Source organism: Gorilla gorilla, chromosome 20, assembly GCF_029281585.2.
Source record: "Gorilla gorilla gorilla isolate KB3781 chromosome 20, NHGRI_mGorGor1-v2.1_pri, whole genome shotgun sequence".
NCBI classification, from domain to species: domain Eukaryota; kingdom Metazoa; phylum Chordata; class Mammalia; order Primates; family Hominidae; genus Gorilla; species Gorilla gorilla.
This window is the reverse complement of record NC_073244.2, coordinates 47,661,348-47,684,875: the sequence shown is the minus strand read 5'-3', so window position 1 is coordinate 47,684,875 and position 23,528 is coordinate 47,661,348. Positions and strand designations below refer to the sequence as shown.

Genomic DNA, 23,528 nt, shown 5'->3' with positions numbered 1-23,528 from the left:
TACATTGTTGATGGATATTTGGGTAGCTTCCAATTTGGGGCTGTTACAAATGATGCTGCAGCTGTGAACACTCTACTGTGTTTTTGGTGAACACATGAAGGCTTTTCTCCCGGGTTAATACTTAGGAGTGGCATTGCTAGATCATAGGGTAGGCTAATGTTTAATAGATACTACCAAGCTCTCATGTGGTTGTTCCAGTTTACACTCCATCCAGCAATGTATGAGAGTTCCAGTTGCTTCATATCCTCTCCGTAATTTGGTATGGTTAGTCTTTTAACTATTTTATTGGTTGTGTGGTGCAGTTTCATCATAGGTTTTTGTTTTGTTTTGTTTTGTCTTGTTTTGTTTTTTGAGACAGAGTCTCACTCTGTCATCCAGGCTGGAGTGTAGTGGTGTGATATCAGCTCACTGCAACCTCCGCCTCCCAGGTTCAAGTGATTCTCCTGCCTCAGCCTCCCGAGTAGCTGGGATTACAGGTGCGTGCCACCACGCCCAGCTAATTTTTGTATTTTTAGTGGAGACAGAGTTTCACCATGTGAAACTCCCGCCCGCCTCAGCCTCCCAAAATCCTGGGATTATAAGTGTGAGCCACTGCACCCAGCCGCATCTTAGTTTTAATTTGTATTTCCTTGATGTGAAATGATGTTCAGCACCTTTTTGTATGTTTACTGGCCATTTGTATATCCTCTTTTTTGTGTCCACTTTCCCCTTTGTAAATTTTTTAAAAATGTTCTTTTCTTTCTTTCTTTTTTTTTTTTGAGACAGAGTTTCACTCTTGCTGCCCAGGCTGGAGTGCAATGGCACGATCTCAGCTCACTGCAACCTCCACCTCCCAGGTTCAAGCAATCCTCCTGCCTCAGCCTCCCATGTAGCTGGGATTACAGGCTTGCGCCACCACGGCCAGCTAATTTTGTATTTTTAGTAGACACAGGGTTTCACCATATTGGTCAGGCTGGTCTCAAACTCCTGACCTCAGGTGATCCAACTGTCTTGTCCTCCCAAAGTGCTGGGATTACAGGTGTGAGCCACTATGCCTGGCCTAAAATTTTATTTTCATGTTGTGAACATAGCATAAGGAATTTGCAAATACTCTGCAGGTGCCCACAGTACAATGATGAAAACTAGGAAATTTATGCTGATAGAAGACTTTTAATTAAGTTAGAGCCCTTTTTCAAATTTTGCTAAATTTTCTTACTGTTTCAGGATCCAATCCAAGGTCCTGCATTGAATTGTATTGTTTCATTAGTCTCCTTCCATCTTTGAGTGTTCTTTAATCCTTTTTATCTTTTAGGACTTTGACACTTTTGAAGAGTACTGGCCAGTTATTTTGTAAAATATCTTTTTTTTTTCTTTTCTCTTTCTCTCTCTGTCTTATTCTTTGAGACAGAGTCTCTGTCACCCGGGCTGGAGTGTAACCACAACCTCCGCCTCCTGGGTTCCAGCGATATTCTTGCCTCAGCCTCCAGAGCAGCTGGGACTATAGGAGCGCACCACCACGCCCAGCTAATTTTTGTATTTTTAGCAGAGACAGGGTTTCACCATATTGGCCAGGCTGGTCTCGAAATCCTGACCTCGTGATCTACCTGCCTCAGCCTCCCAAAGTGCTGGGATTACAGGCGTGAGCCACCGCGGCTGACCGCCTTTTTTTTGAGACGAAGTCTCGCTGTTGTCCCCCAGGCTGGAGTGCAATGGTGCGATCTCAGCTTACTGCAGCCTCTGCCTCCTGGGTTCAAGCGATTCTCCTGCCTCAGCCTCCCGAGTAGCTGGGATTACACGCACCTGTCACCACCCCTGGCTGATTTTTGTATTTTTAGTAGAGATGGGGTTTCACCATGTTGGCCAGGCTGGTCTCAAACTCCTGACCTCAGGTGATCTGGCCGACTTGACCTCCCAAAGTAGTGGGATTACAGGCATGAGCTACCACGCCCAGCCCCGGCCACTATTTTTTTTTTTTTTTAATAGACAAGGTCTTGCTCTGTCATCCAGGCTGGAGTGCAAATGCAGTGGCGTGACCATGGCTCACTGCAGCCTCAACCTCCAGGGCTCAAGCAATTCTTCCACCTCAGCCCCTGAGTAGCTGGGACTACAGGTGCACACCACCACTCCTGGCTATTTTCTTTCTTTTTTTTTTTTTTTTGTAGAGATAGCATCTTACTATATTGCCCAGGCTCGTCTTGAACTCCTGCTTTCAAGCCATCCTCCTGTTTTGGCCTCCCAAAATGCTGGGATTGCCACACCCAGCCTGCAGAATATCTTTCAATTTGCGTTTGCCTGATGTTTCCTTATGGTTAGATTTAGACTGGGCAGTTTTGGCAAGAATATCACAGAAATGATGTTGAACTCTTCTCAATGTGTCATATCAGGAGATATATATATATTAGTATATCTCATTATTAGCAATGTTAACTTTGAGAACTTGGTAACAGCGTTGTTTGCCAGATTTCTCCTCTGTAAAATCACTGTTTTTCCCATTTTATTGAATAAGTATCTTGTGGGGAAATAATTTGAAACTATGTAAAAATGGCTGGGCGCGGTGGCTCACGCCTGTAATCCCAGCACTTTGGGAGGCCGAGGTGGGCGGATCACAAGGTCAGGAGATCAAGACCATCCTGGTTAACACGGTGAAACCCCATCTCTACTAAAAATACAAAAAATTAGCTGGGCGTGGTGGTGGGCACCTGTAGTCCCAGCTACTCGGGAGGCTCTGGCAGGAGAATGGCGTTAACCCGGGAGGTGGAGTTTGCAGTGAGCTGAGATCGCGCCACTGCACCCCAGCCTGGGTGACAGAGCGAGACTCCATCTCAAAAAAAAAAAAAAAAAAAAGAAACTATGCCAAAATCTTATTTCTCATCATGTGTTCTCACCCATTAGTTTTAACATTCATTGATAATTTTTACCTGTAACAATTATTACTGTGATGTTTGCCTAGTGGTGATTTTCGCTTTCTATCATTTCTTACACTTTGATAATTTAAATTCTGCTATAAGGAAGAGCTGTCTCTTCTTGCTCCTGTTAAAAGTGAACTAAATGTGGCCTGAGAAGGACTTTGTACTTCTATATTTGAGTCCTTATGGACGAACTGTAACCTAATAGGTAGACAGAATTGGAAACCTAACTTGTGTGCCTGTAACAGTGTATGTGCCTGTAACAAGCTGAGTCTTGGCTAATCCCAGCAGCAATACTTCAACCACTCATACACTGCTGAGTGTTCAAACTGTGTTAAGTAAGGCAAACACTGTCCGGGCACAGTGGCTCGCGCCTGTAATCCCAGCACCTTGGGAAGCCGAGGCAGGCGGATCACCTGAGGTCAGGAGTTGGAGACCAGCCTGACCAACATGGTGAAACCCCATTTCTACTAAAAATACAAAAAATTAGCCAGGTGTGGTGGAGTGCACCTGCAATCCCAGCTACTCAGGAGACTGACACAGGAGAATTGCAGTGAGCCGAGATCGTGCCATTGCACTCTAGCTTAGGCAACAAGAGCAAAACTCCGTCTCAAAAAAAAAAAAAGGGCAAACAAGAACTTGTAACCAGTTGAGCTGTTTCTCCACCTCACTTCTGATTTTTGTATGTCACTTCCCTTTTTTTTGTCTATAAATTTGTTCTGACCACGAGGCATCCCTGGAGTGACTCTGAATCTGCCGTGATTCTGGGGGCTGCCTGATTTGCGAATCGTTCATTGCTCAGTGAAACTCCTTTACATTTAATTCAGCTGAAGTTTTTCTTTTGTCCCCATTTGTTTATTCAATTATTTACCTATGGACTCATGGATATTTATTTTATTCTATTCTCTATTATTATTATTTATTTTGCTGTTCAAATTTTCCCATATTTGGCCATCAGAAGCTCCTTAAGTTGGCTCTTGTGTCCTTTCAACGTGTGATCATTTTTTAAAGCTTCCCCCCGACCCCGCTTTCTGGGACATAAGATGTTCCAGGTTCATCTTGTATTTTCCCTCTTCCATCTCTGGGCTCAGCAATTTCTCCAAGCAGCGTTAATTTCTTTTATTGGAGAATGAATTTATAAACCAAGATCTGGGCACTTGGTGTGCTTATTGCTACTGATGTGTCTTTGCTCTGGTTCTGGTCAGTGGAGAGAGTGAGAAAATACACAAATGTCTACATGCACATTTATGTCTATTTATTTGTTTATATGTTAAAAACACACCAGTTTACACTCATATGTTTAATTCTATTCCAGTACCACAGGGTATTTTCTTTTCCCAAGAACTATGAACTATCTGAGATTTTACCCTAGTTGTAAGCTAGTAAGTTGGCTTGTCAGTTTCAAAGATACGATCAGAAAACATGAGACTTCTGAGTCAGAGACAAAGGATGCTTTGTTGCTCATGGCAATCTTCAGAATATCTACATTCTCATGGTACTGATTCAGTCATACACCCAGGATTATGCAAAATACACAGGTATCTGTGTGTTCCCTTGACCTTAGGAAACCTGAATTTTTTATAATGGATAGTTAGAATGCCTACCCTTTGCTGTAGAAGGAGACCGACTCTGTCTTCCAAGGCTGTTCACTGTATAAACAACTTGGTAAAATAGTGCAGAACAAAAACACTTAGTACCTCTTCTTGCAAGATACGCAGAAACATGCAAGACCCATGGAGAATTGTCTCCCATCAAATTTGGCCATTTCCTTGTTACTTCATTTTCCAACAGAGAGAAACCTGCTTCTCAGAATCAATAATTAGCTCTGTCCTAGAATACATGCAAATTAGTTCAGAGTTGCCAACCTGGACCTGTGTAAAAAGTATTTGCTAACTACAGTAGAGAATCTCTGTGTAGCTCTTTTTCTTTAAGCTTATAGTATATAGTAAACAAACATCTTCCAAAGTTACTCAATTTAGTTCTTTTCTTTGCCACTCTTTTCAGTGTGTTTTTTTTTCTTACATTTTTCTTACATTTAAGGATCATTTGTTGCATTTTGGGTTCCCCCACATCCTGGTTGATTGTAGCAGGCTACACTATTTTGAATGTGAAAACATTCGCAGGGGACAGTGGCTCACTCCTGTAATCCCAACACTTTGGGAGGCCGAGGCCGGCGAATCACGAGGTCAGGAGATCAAGACCATCCTGGCTAACACGGTGAAACCCCGTCTCTACTAAAAATACAAAAAATTAGCCGGGCGTGGTGGCGGGCGCCTGTAGTCCCAGCTACTGGAGAGGCTGAGGCAGGAGAATGGCGTGAACCTGGGAGGCGGAGCTTGCAGTGAGCCGAGATAGCGCCACTGCACTCCAGCCTGGGCGACAGAGCGAGACTCCGTCTCAAAATAAATAAATACATAAAAATTAACTTAGTTCCCACAGACTCCTTGTATATATTCAACTTCATTCGTTTCTGCTTTATCCGTGCTGTGTTTCTTTTGCACAAATGAAGAGTTACCTGTATTCTTTTTACATTAAAGATAGCATTCTCTAGGCACTCTTTTGTACATTGTTTCTTTCTTTTAATGATACATTCTGGATAACACTCAGGCAGTTAAAGAGATATTCATAATTCTTTTCTAATTGTTACATAATACTGCAGCCTGTGGATTTATCATAGTTTATTGAACCGCTTTCCTACGTATGGATATTTAGGTCATTTACAATATTTTGTTACTAGAAACAGTGCTGCAATAACCTTGTATATATGTATTTTTCTATTGCTGGAGGAGTATCTTTAGGGTAGATTCCTAGAAGCAGTATTGCTGGGTCAAAAGGTAAGTGCTTTGTAGTTTTGTTAAGTATTGCAAAATTCCTCTCTAGAACTGTTGTACCAGTTTTTATTCCTACTTGCTATGTATGAGCATGTCTGTTTCCCTTCACAGCCCACCTAACAGAATATGTTGTCATGTTTTTTAGTTTTCACCAGTCTAATAGATGAGAAATAGTACCTCAGTGTTCTTTTCTTTTCTTTTTTTTTCCCGAGACAGTGTCTTGCTCTGTTGCCGGGGCTGGAGTGCAGTGGCGCGATCTCGGCTCACTGCAACCTCCGCCTCCTGGGTTCAAGTGATTCTCCTGTCTCAGCCTCCCGAGTAGCTGGGACTACAGGCGCGTGCTGCCACGCCCAGCTAATTTTTGTATTTTTGGTAGAGATGGGGTTCCACCATGTTGGCCAGGCTGGTCCCAAATTCCTGACCTCAGGTGATCCACCAGACTCGGCCTCCCAAAGTGCTGAGATTACAGGTGTGAGCCACTGCGCCCGGCCCTCGTTGTTTTCTTATTTCTCTCATTATGAGTGTGTTTGAACATTTCAGAGTCTTTTTAAAGATTGCCTGTTTATGTCTTTCCCCATTTTTGTAGCAGATATTTATTTAGTGCTTTGTCTTTTATGACTAGTGCTTTTTTTTGAAACGAAGTCTCACTCTTGTTGCCCAGGCCAGAGTTCAGTGGTGTGATCTCAGCTTACTGCAACCTCTGTCTCCTGGGTTCAAGCGATTTTCCTGCCTCAGCCTCCTGAGTAGCTGGGATTACAGGTGTCTGCCACCATGCCCGGCTAATTTTTGTATTTTTAGTAGAGACAGCGTTTCAACATGTTGGCCAGGCTGGTCTCGAACTCCTGACCTCAGGTGTTCCGCCTGCCTTGGTGGGCCTTGGCCTCCCAAAGTGCTGGGATTACAGGCATAAGCCACCATGCCTGGCCCCGAAGCTTTTAAACATTCACATTCACACTTAAGTCTGTGATCCCTCTTAAATTAATTCTTATGTATGGGGTAAAGGTTAATTTTTTTTTTTCCAGTTGGGTGCCTAGTTGTTTCGGCACTGTTTATTGAAAAGATTGTCCTTGCCCATCTAAACTGCATTGAGGCTGGGCAAGGTGGCTCACGCCTGTAATCCCAGCACTTTGGGAGGCCGAGGCAGGCAGATCACCTGAGGTCAGGAATTTGAGACCAGCCTGGCCAACATGGTGAAACCCTGTATCCACTAAAAATACAAAAATTAGCTGGGCGTGGTGGCAGCCACCTGTAATCCCAGCTACTCCAGAGGCTGAGGCAGGAGAATTGCTTGAACCTGGGAGGCAGAGGTTACAGTAAACCAAGATCTTGCCACTGCACTCCAGCCTGTGTGACAGAGTCAGACTCTGTCTCAAAAAAAAAAAAAAAAAGAAAAAAAATTGCATGGAGTCTTTGTCATAAATCAGGTGACAATATATACATGTGGTTATGTGGCTCTCTTTCTGGACTCTATATTCTATTTGGTTTTATTGTTTTGTCTGTACTGCTGTCTTGAAATCTGTAGTTTTAGGTCTTCTTTAAAACCTAAATGCACCCTGATATTATTATTATTACTACTACATATTAAGCTCTTAGTATTCTTTTATCAACCAAATAGCCTATGATATATAATAGCCAGGCATTGTGCTAGATACTAAAGAGTCAAAAATAATCCAGAAAGATCTGGAAACAGAGTTCCTTCTTCTATATTCCTCATTTTAAGCCCTCCTTTCTGGTCTCTCCTCCTGGCCTTCCTCTGGTTAAAGGGATGTCTTCAAATGCTGTACCTTCCAAGCAGGATGGCATGAAACATTCCCACTTCAACAGCTCCATACCTCCTACTTTTTTTCTTTTCCAAGCTATCTCGGCTATTATAAGCTCTTCTAATTTCCAAATAAATGTTAGAATCAACTTGCTAATTTTTACCTTATTCCCCCCAAAGCCTTGCTGGGGTTTGTTTACAAATATATGTGTTCATTTTGGGGCCTGATGCAGTGGCTCACACCTGTAATCCCAGCACTTTGGGAGTCCAAGGCTGGAGGATTGCTTGAGCCCAAGAGTTTAAGACAAGCCTGGGCAACATAGTGAGACCCTGTCTCTACCAAAACAAAAACAAAAAACCAAAAACAACTAAAACCAAGCAAACACGCAAACAAACAAAGAAACAAAACCCCAAACATGTAGTTGGACTTGATGGCGTGCGTCTACTCCTCGCTTCTCAGGAGGCTGGGGTGGGAGAATCCCTTGAGCCCCACAGGTTGAGGCTACAGCGAGCTTTGATCGTGCCACAGCACTCCGACCTGGGTAACAAAGCAAGACCCTGATTCAAAAACAAAAACAAAAACTGTTCATTTTGGGAGAATTGACATCAATATTCAATCTATAGTATATATGGTATATGTCGACATTTGTTAAGATCCTTAATTTCTCTTACCAATTTGTCATTTTTAGTAACATTTTTGATAGCTTTATACCTGAGTCTTTGATGTTTATTATGGAAACTGTGAATAGTATTTACATTTTAAACAATTTTCCAATTACTTGTTACTAGAAATGCAATTGATTTTTATATATTGTCCCTGTATGAGACCATGTTGTTTAATTCACTTGCTAATTTTAAGAATTTATTATTTAGGATTTTCTATGTCTGCAACTTATCATCTGTGAATAATGATAGTTTTCTTTCTTTCCTACCAATCTTTATACCTTTTATTTCTTCATCGTGCCCTATTATACTGGCCAAGCCCTTTATTACATTGTTAAAAAGAAATGATGATAATGCACATTATTCTTTTTTTCCTGGATTCAGGGGGACATTTTTCAGTGTTTCAACATTAGTTATAACATTAGCTCTAGGATTTGATATTTTCCTACATACAAGCTCATACATTAGCCTGTTAGTTTCATGAATGCTGGCAGAAAACATGAGACCCCTGGATCAGAGACAAAGACTTTATTACTCATGGCACAGCAAGCAGCATAGGCATCAGTGTTCATCAGTTCCTATTTCTCTCAGCTCTCATGGGGACAGCATGTGGGTCTACATGGATGCTATTCATGCAGTGCATGGGCATAGCCACTGAGGAACACTGAGCCTGGATAATCCATTGCTTTTATAGTCAGCAGTAAGCAACCCTGCTGTTCATGCTCTTATCTCAACTCTCAAGGTTATCAGCTGCATAAATAACCCTGGGAAATGAGTAGTTAGAATCTTGCATTCTAGGCATACCCAGCAAGACGCCTAAGAATGTGGAGACCCATGGTGACTGTCTCTCCCAACAGTAGGTATTTCTTAGATGCTACTCATCAAGTTGAGGAAGTTTTCTTTCTTATTTCATGAGACTTTTTTTTTTTTTACATTAATGAGGGCTGAATTTAAAAGAGAGGAGCAGATCCCCTGATGTAAGAATTCAGCATGGGAGGCTGCTCTCTGGGGCAAAGATGAGGAGTGTTGAGAATGCAACAAGCATGGTATGGAGCTGTTGAAGTGGGAATGTTTCATGCCATCCTGCTTGGAAGGTACAGCATTTGAAGACATCCCTTTAACCAGAGGAAGGCCAGGAGGAGAGACCAGAAAGGAGGGCTTAAAATGAGGAATATAGAAGAAGGAACTCTGTTTCCAGATCTTTCTGGATTATTTTTGACTCTTTAGTATCTAGCACAATGCCTGGCTATTATATATCATAGGCTATTTGGTTGATAAAAGAATACTAAGAGCTTAATATGTAGTAGTAATAATAATAATATCAGGGTGCATTTAGGTTTTAAAGAAGAGACACTTGTATTCCTTTGGTATTCATCTGGGGAAATGCAGTGAGTGAGTGCCTATGGGTAGAGGAAGCCATTAGATAATTGATAACATGGTGCTACTTTCTGGGTGGTCAGTTTTATATGAAATAATTGATGAATTTTTTAATGATCCAGAAGCTTGGTGCATAGAGAATAATAGTGCTCTTTACAGTTTGTATAATTTTAAGTTTATTAAGTTCTTGTAGCTAATAAGCAAAACACCAAAATTTTCTTAAACATTTAAACATTGATCACTGATTCAGTTCTTCCCCTTAAACAATGTCGTCTTCCTTTAGTATTTTAGTATAACTTATTCTTTTGGGCACTTTAAACATCTTAAAGTGAAGATGTTTATAAAGAATGCACATAAGGCTGGGTGTGGTGACTCACGCCTGTAATCCCAGCACTTTGGAAGGTCAGGATTTTGAGACCAGCCTGGCCAACATGGTGAAACCCATCTCTACTAAAAATACAAAAATTAGGCGGGCGTGGTGGCCGGAGCCTGTAGTCCCAGCTACTTAGGAGGCTTAGGCAGGAGAATGGCGTGAACCTGGGAGGCGGAGTTTGCAGTGAGCCAAGATCGTGCCACTGCACTCCAGCCTGGGCGACAGAGCAAGACTCCGTCTCAAAAAAAAAAAAAAACAGAAACAGAAAACTGGTTTGACCCAGGTATATCCAAACTTAAAATGTGTATAATCTCTGAGCAATTATACTTTTAGGAATTAATTGTGAAGAATTCATATGCAGGTAAAATGACATATGCACAAGGATATTTATTACAGCATTGTTTGTTACAGTGAAAAACTAGAAAAAGCCTAAATGATGATTGGCCACAGATTGGTTAAATAAATAAAGTTATGGCCAGGCGCGGTGGCTCATACCTGTAATCTTAGCACTTTGGGAGGTGGAGTCGGGCGGATCATGAGGTCAGGAGATCGAGACCATCCTGGCTAACAGAGTGAAACCCTATCACTACTAAAAATACAAAAAATTAGCCGGGCGTGGTGGCACATGCCTGTAGTCCCAGCTACTTGGGAGGCTGAGGCAGAAGAATCGCTTGAACCCAGGATGCGGAGGTTGCAGTGAGCCAAGATTGCACCACTGCACTCCAGCCTGGGGGACAGAGTGAGACTCTGTCTCAAAAAGAAAAAAAAAAATTAAGTTATATCCATTTAATGGACTACAATGTAGCTATTAAACCAGTTATGTAACACAATATGTGCTAATTGGTACTTCATTCCAAGATATATTAAGTAAAAATAGCAATGTGTATAAGTAGTGTGTATAATATGAGTTAAAAAAATATATATGTATGTATGTGTGTGTATATAAACACATATTCTCCAAGCCATATTGAGTTGCCCTAATCCATCCTGCTCCAGTTACAGCCTGGTATCTTTGAAGCTAGGGATGATAGAGACATTTGCCCATTCTCCTCACTGATACCCCACAAGCATTTCTGAAGCATGAACAGAAGGGAAATGATCATTCTGGGCCAGGAGCTGTGAGGAAAGTGGGGTCTTATCTGTCTTCTTTTGCCTCTCCCAGCTCTACCCTTCTCCAAAAGAAGAGCCAAGAGAAGGTCCTTTTCTACAAATATCAGAGCCATGGCTCAGGTGAGATACTGTTTCCTTTTGCTCAGATAGAGTGATTTTTACCTCTAGTAACTGTAAACATTTGCTTTCCTCATGATGATGCTTTTTGATGTTAGAAAGAAAAACAACACCTTTCAAAAAGTTTGGTTATGAGCAATGTCAGAATTTTGCTGTAAAGGAAAGGATCTCTAACAGGCCAATTCATAGAAAAAAAAAAGAATTGATTACATAATCATTGTTAGAAAATTTACCCTTTTTTTTTTTTTTTTTTTCGAGATGGAGTCTCGCTCTGTCTTCTAGGCTGGAGTACAGTGGCACGATCTTAGCTCACTGCAACCTCTGCCTCCCGGGTTCAAGTGATTCTCCTACTTCAGCCTCCTGAGTAGCTGGGATTACAGGCGTCCACAACCACACCCAGCTAATTTTTGTATTTTTAGTAGAGATTAGGTTTTGCCGTGTTGTCCAGGCTGGCCTCGAATTCCTGACCTCAAGTGATCCACCCGCCTCAGCCTCCCAAAGAGCTGGGATTATAGGCATAAGCCACTGCGCCCAGCAAAAAATTTATATTCTTAACTCACAGTTAACTATTAGTCAGCCAAGTGGTTGAATAACAAATTTCTCTGAAGAAGTTTTAATTTAGATTAATGTCCATCTGAAAATCCCCTATCAATTTCATCAAGAATACTTATTTCTTTCCATAAAGAGATTTAAGAATTATGTAATGTAAAAATGGTCTGACCCAGATCAGGTCTGGAATAATTTTTTTTACACTGGTTTCCAGGGTCCCCTGTCAGGAAAAGGACATGCATTTCCTCCTAAACAACCCCAGTCTCCTCTCCAGTTCCCCCCAACCAACTTTTAAACAATGTTTATATACTCGTTTACAAGTCCTTCAGCATCTCCTATCTCAGATTTCTACCAAAAATCCTGATAGGGCAGAAATGTATTCCCCACATTGAATTAATATGAATTTAATTTGCTTGGACAGCGATTTGATGGGATGAAAATAAGTAATTAGGGGCACCTTATAGGGAAAAGCCCTCATTAGCTCCGTAGACCTGGGTTTTCCAATAAGAAAATACATGCTGTGGTTTTGTTTGATTTCAGTCCTAGTACATGGCAAGGTCTCCTGGTTAACGAGCCTTTTATGTTTGAGAGTGTGACTAGTGGTTGGTACAAAGCTCTCACACCTCACTAAGCATCCATGAAAAATTGATGTCAGTGGCCACATGTGGTGACTCACACCTGTAATTCCAGCATTTTGGGAGGTTGAGGCTGGTGGTTTGCTTGAACCCAGGTGACTAGCCTGGGCAACATGGCAAACCCCATCTCTACAAAAAATACAAAAATTAGCCAGGCATGTTGGTGCACGCCTGTAGTCCCAGCTACTCGGGAGGCTGAGGTGGGAGGATCACTTGAGCCCAGGAAGTCATGGCTGCAGTGAGATGTGATCATGCCACTGCACTTTGGCCTGGGTGACAGAGGAAGATCCTGTTTAAAAAACAAAAGCAATGATGTCAGTAATACCAACGGTGAAACTGGATCATCCTTCACCAGTTTTCTGTAGCTTAGTTATAAGGGGAATTTACAGCTGGGCAGTAGGTGGTTATAAATAAGATTGGGCCAATGTTGGCGAGGTCTTTAAAGATCACCTGTAGCCTGAATTTCTAAAGGCAAAAGGATAGATGTCATTTATAGCCTTATAATAGAATAGTATTCAGTGAGAAACATATGAATAGCATTTGTTGTAACAAGGAATATTTCTTATTATATAATAGTCTGGCATAGGAATGGATCAGAGTCTTAAATTATATGCAAATTTAATTTTCTAAGATACAAAATTTGTAAAAGTAATTTTACACATGTCTACAAGGGAAATAGTTCAATTCTGGTTTTGTCCCATTACCAGACCCGCTCCAAGAGGCCACTGCCCTCAACTCTTGAAAATTGGTTTACTACCATTTTTTGATAAACCCACTTTAGTCATTATCTCTTGACTGATTGCAAAGTTAAAGGGAACATTGTATTCCCATACTGCACTTTCGTTTTTCCTGACTGTCACCATATCACCATTTTTGGTTAAATCAATAGTATACACCTTATTACGGCTGCAAATATTATTCTCTGCCAAGCGAGCTCATGGCTTTGTTCTATACAACCCTTCATTTTCCTGGGGTTAATTGCTTCCCCCCCCATTAGCCTAGTCATTTGTGTGTTTATATCCAGAATCTCCAGCATCACTGCCACAGGCCAATCAATACGTTTTCCCTCTGGTCAAACACATCAGTTCCTTTTGATGTAGAGACTTGATTCCCCATTTCCTGTTTCCTTGTTCCCATCTGGTCTGGTTTACTCTCTCAGTCACAGCTTTCCTGAAACTTTACCTACTTCCTGAATCCTATGTTGTCTTCTTTTTTTGTTTACTCCCTCGTTTTTGTGGAGCACATCCTCTAGAAGTTTCTGAAGAAACTCTTCTTGAGTCCTTGGATGTCTACAAATGTCTTTTCTCAACACTCAAAACAGAATGATAGTTTGTTTATGAAAGTCTAGGTCACAGTTTATTTTCTCCATCAGAATATTGAAGAATCGTTCTTATTGTTTCTTGCTTTTAGAGGTGTTCTTGAGAATTCCATTGCCCCTCTAATTTTTGATGCCTTTTATATGACCTGCTCTTCTCTCTGGCGGCTTTTAATGTCTTTATCCCTTATTCTGAAATTTGACTCTCAGCTATTTGGGAAAAGAGAGGGAGAAAGATCACATGTATTGTTGATTTATTATATGACAGGTATAGTGTGAGGCATTGCATATACAATTTCATTTAATTGGAAAAGCCCTCTTAGCTGAATTTTTGTACCTTCTCAACCTTGTTTGGATAATGGAGGTATCCTAGCATACTCAGGCAGTTTCATTTGGAGAAAACAGAATCACCTGGAAGCCCAGTGATTCAGTTGTGCTTATTTGTTTACAGTCCTCCACTGCTTCCCAGACATTCATATGCTCACTATATTTTACTTCCTCTACCTTAATCTTTTTCTTCTCTCTTTCCTTCACAAAAATACTTTTTAAAAAATTAATCAAGTCATATACGTGGTTATTGTTCCAGGAGTCAGTGATGTTCAGTGATGTGTCCGTAGACTTCTCTCAGGAGGAGTGGGAATGCCTGAATGATGATCAGAGAGATTTATACAGAGATGTGATGTTGGAGAATTACAGCAACCTGGTTTCAATGGGTAAGGACATCTGTCCATAGTAATTTAGATTCTGCCCTTGGAAGGCCTACTTCCTCCAATGTGAAATGCTCACCTGGCTTTCAAAAACCAGTCGAATTTTGACATCCTGTTCCACAGGAATGTTCTGAATATGGTAGAGTTAGAAAAAGGAAGCTGCATTGAGTTTTTGGGGATGTTTTACATCTTCTGTTATGTTTCATAAGTCCGTTGTACCTCTCTTTGACTCTTCTCATAATGCCATGTCTTTCTTTATAATGAAGGGACTGGATTTGAATTCTAGGATATTCTCATGATAAATTTGTTTTGTTACTTCTTTTGTAAGCAGGGCATTCTATTTCTAAACCAAATGTGATCTCCTACTTGGAGCAAGGGAAGGAGCCCTGGTTGGTTGACAGAGAGCTAACAAGAGGCCAGTGGCCAGGTAAGTGAGGCACAGCAGGTAATGCGTGATTTGGCCAGTAGAGAGACTGCATCTTTTAGATGCTATCTGGGAAACTCTCCTCAAAGGCTTTTGGCCTGTTGTGCAAATGTAAGACCTTTTCTATATGAGCTTTCAAATGATCCTACCTTTCCCCTTTACCTAACGCACTTTACCTGCTTTTCTCCTCTTATCCTTCTCTCTCAGTTCTAACCAGCTGGTGCCCTCCTCCACCCTTTCTAGTGATATTCTTTTCTATCCATATTTTGGATCCATTTCCTTCCTAGCTTCTCATCCTCCTTTGTATTTAGTCTAATAAAAGCATCACTGTCTCCAGAAATAGATTTTTTCCTACACTGCCAAAGACTTATTTTCTTTTACTAAGTTTTTTGGGATAGGGGTTTATGCCCTCATTGATTCATTCATATTTTTTACCAACATTTACTGATTTTCTAACATGTATAAGGCACTCAGCTAGGTGCTACAGAGTTTAAAAAAGGAATAAGCAATTTCAGAACTTACTTCCTAGTAGAAGTACTAGAACATGTCTACAAATAACACCACCATAAGCGAAGTTAAAATAGGGAGCTTAGCAGAAAGTGAGGGCTAATGAGGTAGAAGCGGGGTTGATCCACATAGAAGTCATAGGGGGAGATTTTTGGTGTGAGCGTCATTGACTTTATATAGAGGGTTGGAAATAAAGGGCCTGTGTCTCCATGGAGAAGTTAAGAGCTGGCAAAGAGAGATTTGGTATGAAGCAGGAGGAACAGAACAGCACATTCATTCATTTAGTTTATGTTTCTGGAGTGCCTATGGTATGCCCAGCACTGTTCTCAACACTGAGGTTACAGTAATGAATAGAACATGCGTGATTGGGTGCAGTGGCTCACCCCTGTAATCCCAGCACTTTGGGAGGCTGAAGCAGGAGGATTGCCTGAGGTCAGGAGTTCAAGACCAGCCTGGCCAACATGATGAAACCCCATCTCTACTAAAAAATACAAAAATCAGCTGGATGTGGTGGCATGCACCTGTAATCCCAGCTACTCAGGAGGCTGAGGCAGGAGAATCACTTGAACCCGGGAGGTGGAGGTTGCAGTGAGCCAAGATTACGCCACTGCACTCCAGCCTGAGTGACAGAGAGAGACTCTATCTCAAAAAAAGAAAAAAAAGAACATGCATAATCTCTGTTCCCAGAACCTACCCCACAGTGTAGGGAGAGATATGAAAATAGATGAATATATAACATACCAGGTAATAGTAAATACTAAAAGAAATAAGAAGTAGAGGAAGGGGATAAAGGATGATATTTTATGCGAAGAGGCAAGAGAAATTTACCATATCTTACTAAATGATGTGGTAACGTTTGGGCAGAGACCTGAAGAAGCACCATAGTAAGTTACTGTATATGGGTACTGGGCGGAGGACCACTCCAGATGGAGGAATGCAGACCTTCAAGGGCCTGAGGCAGCTGTGCATTGGCTGTGTTTGAGGAGCAGCCCCAGAGGCCAGTGACTGGAGGAGTGAGAGCAGAGGGGTACGTGGGTGGGAGATGAGATCAAAGAGGCAGGAGTGGGAAAGAGTGGGTCAGTTTATGTACTGTCTGCCATACAGGCCATGGGAAATCTTTTCATTCTAAGACAAGAAGTCATCAGAAGGCTGTGCACCTAGAAATGGCTTGATGCAACTCATTATTTTTTTTGTTTTTTTTGAGACAGAGTCTCGCTCTGTTGCCCAAGCTGGAGTGCAGTGGCATGATCTCGGCTCACTGCAACCTCCGCTTCCCAGGTTCAAGCGATTCTCCTGCCACAGCCTCCCGAGTAGTTGGGATTACAGGTGCGTGCCACCACGCCCGGCTAATTTTTTTGTATTTTTTTTTTTAGTAGAGACGGGGTTTCACCATGTTAGCCAGGATGATCTCAATCTCCTGACCTTGTGATCCACCTGCCTTGGCCTCCCAAAGTGCTGGGATTACAGGCGTGAACCACTACGCCGGCCATGTTTTTGTTTTTGTTTGAGATGGAGTCTTGCTCCGTCACCCAGGCTGGAGTGCAGTGGCATGATCTTGGCTCACTGCAAGCTCCACCTCCTGGGTTCAAGCAATTCTCGTGCCTCATCCTCCCGAGTAGCTGGGATTACAGGCACCCGCCACCATACCCAGCTAATTTTTGTATTTTAGTAGAGACAGTGTTTCACCATGTTGGCCAGGCTGGTCTCGAAATCCTGACCTCAGGTGATCCTCCCACCTCGGCCTCCCAACGTGCTGGGATTACAGGTGTGAGCCACTGTGCCTGTCCTTGATGCAACATATATTTTAAAAAGATTTCCCTGGCTGCTTTGTAGGTGGCAAGATTGGAAGCAGAGTGGCTGTTTAGCAGGTTTTTGTAGTAGTCTGGTTGAGATAACAGTGGTGGCTCAGAGACCATTGAAATATTATCAGTGGCAGTGGAAGGAAGCGGTGGGTTTGAAATCTTTTCAAGGAAGAGTTAGCAGGATTCAGTCTTGGAGTGTAAGCGGAAAAAAAAGGATTCATGCTTTTTAGGGAGAGCCTATGGAAGAATGGGCTTTGTAATTACTGATATGGGGAAAGAGTAGATTTGGGGCTTGCAAAATCAAGGGTGGGTTTGCTTATGTTAAGCTTCAGGTGCTTACTGGACGCAGCATAGATGCCATGCAGGCAGTTCAGTATAGAAGTCTGAAACTGGGAGGTCAGATCAGCATCGGAGGAAAATTTGGAGAGCCTTCAATATAGAGATATAGAGTCTTGTGACTGGATGAAATCCCCTAGGGAATAAATATAGCAAGGACAGAAACCTGAAGCACCCTGATACCTAGAGGTTTACAGCAGGAGAAGATATGGCAAGGAAATGTAGGTTGAACAACAGCAGGATAGAAGGGGAACTCAGGAACTCAGGAAGAAAAGTACCAAAAAGATCTGGCCATGAAGATTAGATAGGTATGTAATAGTTTCTACATGCATTTTCTCATATAATTCTGTTTTTTTTCTTTTAGTGCAGTTCGAGTACTTATACTTACATAGTGAAGCTGCTTTCTAATCAATGCTTGTTTGTAAAAGTACCATTCTTTATGCATATATGCATTCTTTATGTAAAAGCACACTTTATGCATATAGATTTTTCTGTATTTGCTTAGGATAGATTCTCAGAGACAAGATATTTCTGAAGCTTTCAGACACTCACAGTGTTTGGTAGTATTCATTTCATTGTACTCTTTAAGAATGGTTAATTTTTATTTTAAATAAATGTTTTCGCTCATTTATTTTACAACTCGTAGAATGTTGCTTTTCATTGTGAAAATTTTCAAAAATACATGCCACTCATCTACCCCTACTGTCGCACAAATATTTTCTTTTTTTTCTTTGTTTTCGAGATGGAGTTTCGCTCTTGTTACCCAGGCTGGAGTGTAATGGCGTGATCTCGGCTCACTGCAACCTCCGCCTCCCGGGTTCAAGCAATTCTCTTGCCTCAGCCTCCCGAGTAGGTGGGATTACAGGCACCCGCCACCATGCCTGGCAAATTTTTTTGTATTTTTCATAGAGATGGGGTTTCACCAGGTTGGCCAGGCTGGTCTCAAACTCCTGACCTCAGGTGATCCACTTGCCTTGGCCTCCCAAATTCTGGGATTGCAGGCGTAAGCCACCGCGTCCCACCACAAATAATTTCAAGTAAATCCAGGACCTCATGTCATTTCACCCTTGCATAATCTCATGATGTAATTCTAAAAAATACTGATACTTTCTCCCTTATATAATCTTAATGCAAAGTTATATAAATTTTACAGTGATTTCTTTGTATACTGGACTGCTTTATTGTCATTATATTGAATACTTGTAAGAGTGGACATTTTCACCATAGCATGATAATTAACTTGTTCATTTCTATATTTCATACTTTTAATCTATTACTGTGTTGGTTTTTTCAGTTTTTATGGACTTTGCAAAATAATAACATTTACCTGTCTATTGGTTCCCAGAGGGTGCTTTTACTTTTTTTTTTGAAACAGGGTCCCACTCTTGCCCAGGCTGGAGGGCAGTGGCACTATCACGGCTCACTGCAGTCTTGACCACCTCCTGGGCTCACGGGATCCCCCCACCTCAGCCCCCTGAGTAGATGGGACTACAGATGCATGCCACCACACCTGGTTAATTTTTTGTATTTTTTGTAGAGACGGGGTTTTGCCACGTTGCCCAGGCTGGTCTGGAACTCCTGGGCTCAAGTGATCCCACCACTCAGGCTCCAGAAGGGCTGAGATTACAGGCATGAGCTACTGCTCCCAAACTAGCTGCCTAATTTTTTAGTTTTTTTGAGACAGAGTCTAGTCCTGTCGCCCAGGCTGGAGTGAAATGGTGTGATCTGGGTTCACTGCAACTTCTGCCTCCAAGATTCAAGTGATTCTCATGCCTTAGCCTCCCGAATTGTGAGAATTACAGGCATGCAGCACCACACCCAGCTAATTTTTGTATTTTTAGTAGAGACAGGGTTTTGCCATGTTGACCAGGCTGGTCTCTAACTCCTGGCCTCAAGTGATCCTCCCACCTCAACCTCCCAAAGTGTTGGGATTACAGGAGTGAGCCACTTCACCCAGCCGAGCTACCTAATTTTAACTTTTCTTCAACACTTGTATTTGTTTACAATTTCACCAGCAGTATATGAACGTTCCCATTGTTGCACATGCTTCCTAATGTACGGTATTGTCAAACTTTAATTTTTTTTTTTTTTTTTTTTTGAGACAGAGTTTCACTCTTGTTGCTCAGGCTGGAGTGCAATGACACGATCTCGGCTCACCGCAACCTCTGCCTCCCGGGTTCAAGTGATTCTTCTGCCTCAGCCTCCGAAGTAGCTGGGATTACAGGCATGCGCCACCACGCCCGGCTAATTTTGTATTTTTAGTAGAGATGGGGTTTCTCCCTGTTGGTCAGGCTGCTCTCGAACTCTTGACCTCAGGTGATCGGCCTGCCTTGGCCTCCCAAAGTGCTGGGATTACAGGCGTGAGCCACCATGCCCAGCCCAAACTTTGATTTTTATCAATTAGTGAGTGTATAATAATAATTCAGTGTGGTTTTAATTTGCATTTCCTTCTTTTTTTCTTTTTTTTTTTTTTTTGAGATGGAGTCTCGCTCTGTCACCCAGGCTGGTGTGCAGTGGCATGATCTCAGCTCACTGCAACCTCTGCCTTCCAGGTTCAAGCAATTCTCCCACCTCAGCCTCCCAAGTAGCTGGAATTACAAGCACGTGCCACCAAGCCCAGCTAACTTTTATATTTTTCGTAGAGATGGGGTTTCACCATGTTGGCCAGGCTGGTCTTCAACTCCTGACCTCGAATGACCCACCCGCCTCCCAAAGTGCTGGGATTATAGTCTTGAGCCACCGTGCCCGGCCACATTTTTCTTTCCTGATGAGTTTTAGCACACATTTTCAAGTGATTGGTTTTTTGAAATTCTTTTTTTTTTTTTTTTTTTTTTTTTTTTGAGACAGAGTCTCACATTGTTGCCCAGGCTGGAGTGCAGCGGTGCGATCTTGGCTCACTTTAACCTCCGCCTCTCAGGTTCAAGCGGTTCTTCTGCCTCAGCCGCCTGTGTAGCTGGGATTATAGGCGCCCACCACTATGCCCAGCTAATTTTTTATACTTTTAGTAGAGATGGGGTTTCACTGTGTTGGCCAGGATGGTCTCAAATTCCTGACCTCGTGATCCGCCTGTCTCGGCCTCCCAAAGTGCTGGGATTACAGGCGTGAGCCACCACGCCCAGCTGAAATTCTTTAGTGAATTGCCTGCTCAAATCTTTTGCCTGTTTTTCTGTTGAATTGTCTGTATTTTTCTTTCTTTCTTTTTTTTTTTTTTTGATGGAGTCTCGCTCTGTCACCCAGGGTGGAGTGCAGTGGCGCCATCTCGGCTCACTGCAAGCTCCACCTGCCGGGTTCACACCATTCTCCTACCTCAGCCTCCCAAATAGCTGGGACTACAGGCGCCTGCCACCTCGCCCGGCTAATTTTTTTGTATTTTTAGTAGAGATGGGGTTTCACCGTGTTAGCCAGGATGGTCTCGATCTCCTGACCTTGTGATCCACCTGCCTCGGCAAAGTGCTGGGATTATAGGCATGAGCCACTGTGCCTGGCCGAATTGTCTGTATTTTTCTTAATAATGTGTAAGAGTTCTTTATATGTTCTGCTTATGGGACTTTGCATGTTCTACGAACTACAAGTATCTTTTTCTACTCTGAATTGAATTTAGCTCTGTTTACGGTTTTCTTTTCTGTGAGCAGAAGTTCTTAATGATTACTGTAGTCAAATGTATCCATCTTTTCTTTTATGCTTCACACTCATAGGGACTCAGTTAAGAAATTCTTCCTTAGCCTATATTTGAATCTTACATGAATGGAATCATCACATATGTATAGTCAGCCCTTCGTATTTGTGGATTCTGCATCCACAGACTCAACCAATCATGGATGTAAAATACGTATAGTTGGCCCTCTGTATTAATAGGTTGAGACTCACAGTTGGTTGAAACCAACTTATTGTGCCATTTTATATAAGGGACTTGAGCATCCGCAGATTTTGGTGTCTGCCATGGTCCTGGAACCAAACCTCAACTGTCCTCACCCCTCCCACCTGGTACAGAGGGCCAGCTGTACATTGTTGTCTTTTTTAATATATCATGCCACAAGGCCGTGAAGATATTCTTAACTGTTTTCTTTTTGATAGATGATTCTTGTTCCTTTCCATTAGAGAAAAATGTTTTCCTCTAATAGGCTAAATTTTTACTGTGATAAATTCAGATATGGTTACCTTTATTCCCCTTATGCCTTGCTCCTGGTAGTATTTTTCAATCTGAGGACTTAACATCTTTTTTTTTTTTAGTGGTAGGAAATTCTTAGTAGCCATCTCTTCAAATATTGCCTTATTACCTTTTCCTTTTTTCCTTCTATTAAACTGACATAAAACGTCTGTGTGTTTCTTACTCTTTATCTGTTTTTCCATTTATACTGCCTTTATATATATTTATACTGCCTTTATATATATTTAATATATTATATATATTTCTTTGGCCTTGATTTATATTGATTTGCTAATATATTCTGTAACAATGACCTTTATGCTTTTCAACCTATCCGTTAAATTTTTCCCTTAAAATAGTATTTATAAGCTGGGCATGGTGGCTAACACCTGTAATCCCAGCACTTTGGGAGGCCGAGGTGGGCGGATCACGCGGTCAGGAGATCGAGACCATCCTGGCTAACATGATGAAACCCCGTCTCTACTAAAAATACAAAAAAAATTGGCCGGGCATGGTGGTGGGCACCTGTAGTCCCAGGTACTCGGGAGGCTGAGGCAGGAGAATGGCGTGAACCTGGGAGGCGGAGCTTACAGTGAGTTGAGATCATGCCACCGCACTCCTGGGCTATAGAGCAAGACTCCGTCTCAAAAAAAAAAAAGTATTTATAAACATAGTAGAATATATAGAATGTATATATGTAAACATATAATTATGACAATAATATTTACATCTGCAGACTTACATGTGCAAGAGATTTGTTAGGAAATACACTTAGGAATACCATTGCGGGATCTTGGTGTACATACTTACTCAGCTTTGCAAGGTGATGCCAAACTGTTTTCCAAGTGTTGTATTAGTTTACGTTGGAAGTACTTTTGTTCCACCATCTGTCCTTGTAATATTATAAGATTTTTCATCTTTTAATAATCTGATTGATGAGTATGAAATCTTATTTTATAATTTTAAATTAAATTTCCCTGGTCATTATTGAAGATGATTACCTTTCCATATGTTTATTGGTCATTAGTGTCTCTTCTGTATAATGTCATTTTGATGCATTTTGTATTAGGCTAATTTGTCTTTTTCCTAAGATTTGTAGGAATTCCTTGTATAAATTCTAGATACTCATTTTTGATCAATCGCATGTTTTATAGATATGTTTTCCAGTTTATGTCTTTTTTATTCACTTTTGTTATGATATCTTTTGAAGAACAGTAATTCTTTGTGTTAATATTGTCAAATTGTATGTTTAGTGGTTAAATTATATATTGCTTATAAACATTTTTATCTTTTTCCTGTATGCTTTATACTTTTTGGATCTTCAGAAACCCCTTCCTAGCCCAATTTTCTACTTTAATTCCAAAATTTTTTTTTTTTAAGACAGAAAAAGTCACCCAGACTAGAGTGCACTGGAACAATCACGGCTCACTGCAGCTTCTACCTCCTAGGCTCAGGTGATCCTCCCACCTCAGCCTCCCGGGACTGCAGGCGCGTGCCATCACTCCCGGCTAACTTTTCATATTTTTTGTAGAGACAGGGTTTTGCGATGTTGCCCATGCTGATCTCGAACTCCCAAGAATTTTTATGTTTCCGCTTTCTTGTTAAAGACCTATTAATGCAACTTTAATTGATTTTTATGAATAGTATGAGATGGAGATCAGTTATTTTTCCTATATAGAAAACGAATTGGCTGGGTGTGGTAGCTCATGCCTATAATCCCAGCACTTTGGGAGGTTAAGGCAGGAGGGTTGCTTGAGCCCAGGAATTCAAAACCAGCCTGGGCAACAGAGGGAAACACCGTCTCTTAAAAAAAAAATTATGTTTCCCTCTCAAATGAAAACTCCGTCTATTCTTCATTGATCAACAATGCTCCTCTGTCATATATTCAGATTTCATATATGCATTGGGTCTTTCTTGTTACATTGAGCCTTTTTATCCCTGCCTTAATTACTCTTGTTTATCTAACAAGTCTTGATTTCTGATAGGACACA

At 41.5% G+C, this 23,528-nt stretch overlaps 1 protein-coding gene across 2 annotated transcripts in view; it reads left to right on the top strand.

The window, feature by feature from the left end:
- The window catches only part of ZNF566 (zinc finger protein 566), a 44,712-nt gene that overhangs the window by 2,147 nt on the left and 19,037 nt on the right, over nucleotides 1-23,528 (top strand). The window contains exons 2-4 of one of the 2 annotated variants that reach the window (XM_019016667.3): nucleotides 11,051-11,118; nucleotides 14,201-14,327; nucleotides 14,653-14,748. In XM_019016667.3, the coding sequence (XP_018872212.1) occupies nucleotides 11,110-11,118; nucleotides 14,201-14,327; nucleotides 14,653-14,748 (232 nt within the window). In that variant the 5' untranslated portion in view covers nucleotides 11,051-11,109. Of the gene's footprint in view, nucleotides 1-11,050; nucleotides 11,119-14,200; nucleotides 14,328-14,649; nucleotides 14,749-23,528 lie in introns of both variants that reach the window. The other variant, XM_055369120.2, reaches the window with a different exon arrangement.